This window comes from Triticum aestivum, unplaced genomic scaffold (assembly GCF_018294505.1).
Source record: "Triticum aestivum cultivar Chinese Spring unplaced genomic scaffold, IWGSC CS RefSeq v2.1 scaffold199489, whole genome shotgun sequence".
NCBI lineage: Eukaryota > Viridiplantae > Streptophyta > Magnoliopsida > Poales > Poaceae > Triticum > Triticum aestivum.
In genome coordinates this window covers 1-3,599 of record NW_025240440.1, presented here as the reverse complement: position 1 = coordinate 3,599, position 3,599 = coordinate 1, and the positions used below count along the sequence as shown (strand labels likewise).

Below are 3,599 nucleotides of genomic sequence, written 5' to 3'. Positions count from 1 at the left end.
CTTTTGTTGGCAGGCTCGTTGGATGCTGAATTTCTGTTAGTTATAAACTACTGTAGGCATTCATAATCAGATCTTGTGTCAAATAGCAGCTGTTGAATTCTTTGTCAGTAAGATCAAAACATGTGATCGCTGCAATCTGTTCCTAATTAATCACTAGTGTCAATGTAAATAATATACTTGCACAGATTTCACAGCAGGGCTGATGATTTACACTCACACAGAGAGGCAGACTATTGCAACAACCAGCACAGGTAACAGCAGGGCTGTTACTTTTTCTTATTTTTCATAAGCATAGCAAACAAAACACACGAGCAGCCGATCTATGTCTTGGTTCAGTTCAGCCGAGCTAGCCTTGTAGATGCACGCAGGCACACACAGGTAGCTGTTACAATTCCCCACACGCACACACGCATACCAAGCATTCATCAAAGCCACACACACACAAATGCAGTCTGGTGGATGCACGCAGGCGTCCACAGCAAAAAGCCGCTCCAATCTCAAACGACACGCACACGCACGGTCCAGGTCTGTGTAGGCAGGCACAAACCCGTCCGTCTCTTATTTGAAATTCACAATATAATAAACGGTGAGAGCCACCATAAGCTCGCACCTAATAAGGCCAATACCAATCCAAGCAGGCACACAAACCAAACCAAACGCATGATCCAGCAGCAGCAGTGTCCATCACTTTCACGTAGTGACAGGGGAAACACCACAGTGCGGAGTTCACCTAGGCGACATACATGAGAGATACAGAGAAACAAGATGGTCAGTAACTAAATGCAGTCAGGAGCAGTGGCAAATGGACTCAGAAGTCATTTGCATGTATAATTAGTACCTGAGGACGGAGACCCTGGGCAGTTTCTCCTTGTAGTAGCGTGAGTGGATCGGCGCCTCGAAGTGCTCGGGGCGGTGGTCCGCGTCCCACTCCAGAGCGTCCCACACGTCCTTCTCCATCTCGACGGTCGGCTTCTTCCTGCCATGGCCACGGGCCCCCACGGATGGCAGCCGGCGCAGGCTCCAGCATCCCCTGATCTTGAGGCTCTTGAGCGCAGGGGCCACCATCTTGACCTCGCATATCTGTTGCAGCTTCGGGAGGTCGTGCAGGTGGATGGTGGTCAGTTTCGGGAATGGTACACCATGGGTAGTTATTTCTTCAGGGTACTCTTCGTCCAGTATGAAGACGTGGCTGAGGTCACCGCAGTGGATGATGTGGATGGTCTCCAAGAAGGGGAAGGAGGAGACCCATAACGGGAGCACGAACTGGAGGCTGGGGCATGAATGCAGCTGAAGGTGCTGTAAATTTTGGAAGGAACTGATATCACGTTCACCATATTGATTTAAGTGTGAACCTTTATTCAAAATCCAGCGGGCCATTACGAGATCTGACACGCATAAGGTCTCCAATGCAGTAAATGAGAATGAGTTCCGTGGGAAAACGGTATCCACTTTTGGGCACCTCTCCACGCAGCACCATCTTAGCTTGTGCCAACAACATTCATGAGGCATAATAGCACGTACCAAGACATCATGCACATGCAGGGATTCCACATATGTCCCCATCAGTCGGCGTACATGTTCTTTCTCAAGTTCCCTCTCCACATAGAAGCTTCCTTCAGCAATCTCTACATGTTGATCAAATTTTGTAGTAGGAGGCTGTGGAAAGGCCTGCATTGGGGCAGCGCCAACCATCCCAAGGACATCATTGTACCGGCTTGCTGAAATAAGATGCAGGCTCTCTTGCTCACTGGTGCCAATAATATCCTTCCTGGTTGTTTCAAATTGAATAGTCCCATCGCAGGCAGGTGAGGAGGTGATGCGAATATTAAGATGAACAACTTGTCTAGAATTACATATCAAATGCCACAAGGAGCGAGTAAACCTTGCATCCACAAAAACAGCATGCACCTGCAACCTGGAAGGTTTATTTTTGCTGATGGATGGTCGAGGACACACGATTCCAGCTCGCGTGTCTACGCACATCAACTCCAAGTCAGAAACACTCTCGTGCAAAAACCTTATTGCACGAAGGTGCTTGCATCCTATTAGAAACAGTCGCTTGAGCCATGGGATTTGCACCACCATAGTCTTGAAGTCAAGTATCTTGATTGATGTTCCAGAGAGGTCTAATTCCACGAGGTTTGGTAGCCAACACAAGAAAATATTTCCCAATCGTGTGCAGCCTGCTAAGGAGATCTTGGATATTATGACATCATTCTTATTTGTTGAGCTGGATGGACGAAATTGTTCCTGAGGTACCTCAACACTCTGTGTCCACTGAGAAGCTGGCCCATATCCATTAAAGCTAAAGGATTCGAGGGAGGGAGGAAGCCCACCAATGCTTTCCAGTCCATCACAACCATCAAGTACAAGCAACCGGAGGCTACTTGCCTTTGATAGACTTCTTGGTAGAATGTTCATGCCACAATTGCCAGACAAGTCCAGTATTTCCATACTTGTCTTATCTATAAAGAAGTTATCGACATCATCTGATGTCTCCCATTCACATGCTGTTTTGATTATCCGGAGCCTCTGGAGGTTAGGTAACCGGCGTTGTAGGTGTGCTATGCACTGCCAACCCATGACTCCCTCTATATTTAGCTCTTTGATTTTGGTCATGAGATCCATCTTTTCTTCAGATAAGATTTCATTCCAGTTTGTGTATCGTAGATCCAGGACCCACAAGCTATACAAAAATAACCAGTCTGTATTATGTTCTCCTTCAATTGTTTTGTCATTTGTACAGTGGTCCAGTCCAAGGAATCTTAGACCATGACACTTCAGGAAAGAAGGTGAAGCAAAATTGAACGCACAACAATAAAGCGTTAGAACGCCAAGCTTGCTGCAATAATCAAAAAATCCACCTGGTAAAGCTCTTGGGGGATTGGATATTTCAAATGCCAAGAAGAAAGATGACGCCTCTGCAGGTATTGCTTTCATCCCATGTACTTCTGCATCTCTCGACGTGACCGAAATCCAACGGTATGGGCCTTCTTCATAGAGATCGCCATCTTTAATTGCCAAAAAAGGAGACTCTGAATGTTCCATGAACATTTTAAGAACATGATCTAGCAGAGAAGCGTCACACTTCAAATTTATATCTAGATGCAATGCATTACTAATATCCCTTGCTCTTTCCCATTGTATGATCCCATCGCATATCCAATAGTTAGAAGCATGAGAAACCCAATCAAATTTAGTGATGGTGTGGAAAATATAGTGTAGGAATAACTCGTAGAGACAGCAATCTGCAATAATTTTTTGGTCAATGTCCAACCTACATGGGTTGCAAGCAACTATGCTACCAGCTTGTTGATGTAGCAATCCACGAAACTGTGAGCTTGTCAATTTTTCGATAGAGCAATAGAAAAACAACTCAGTAGATCTTAGCTTGCTTGCCACCTTGGATTGGTTATGATGCATGGACATGCAGCTTCCGCTAAAGGTCCATATCACCCTGTTGTCGCCATATCTTGGTAGAGGAATACCCATGGGACCTACGTCAACCTCGTCATCACTCCCATTAAGAAAAATCATCATAAGTTTGATATCCCTCAGGGTCCTATCAATCACTTGACTAACACTATCTATCTCAAGCC

The 3,599-nt window shown here is 45.7% G+C and overlaps 1 protein-coding gene across 1 annotated transcript; it reads right to left on the bottom strand.

The window, feature by feature from the left end:
• Window positions 1-319: 319 nt before the first annotated feature.
• On the bottom strand, window positions 320-3,591 carry LOC123176784 (uncharacterized). The gene is made up of 2 exons (XM_044590844.1): window positions 839-3,591; window positions 320-730 (listed from the first exon to the last, which is right to left on the bottom strand). The coding sequence occupies exons 1-2, from the start codon at window positions 3,538-3,540 to the stop codon at window positions 727-729; spliced, it is 2,706 nt and encodes a 901-aa protein (XP_044446779.1). The 5' UTR covers window positions 3,541-3,591; the 3' UTR covers window positions 320-726.
• Window positions 3,592-3,599: the final 8 nt, after the last annotated feature.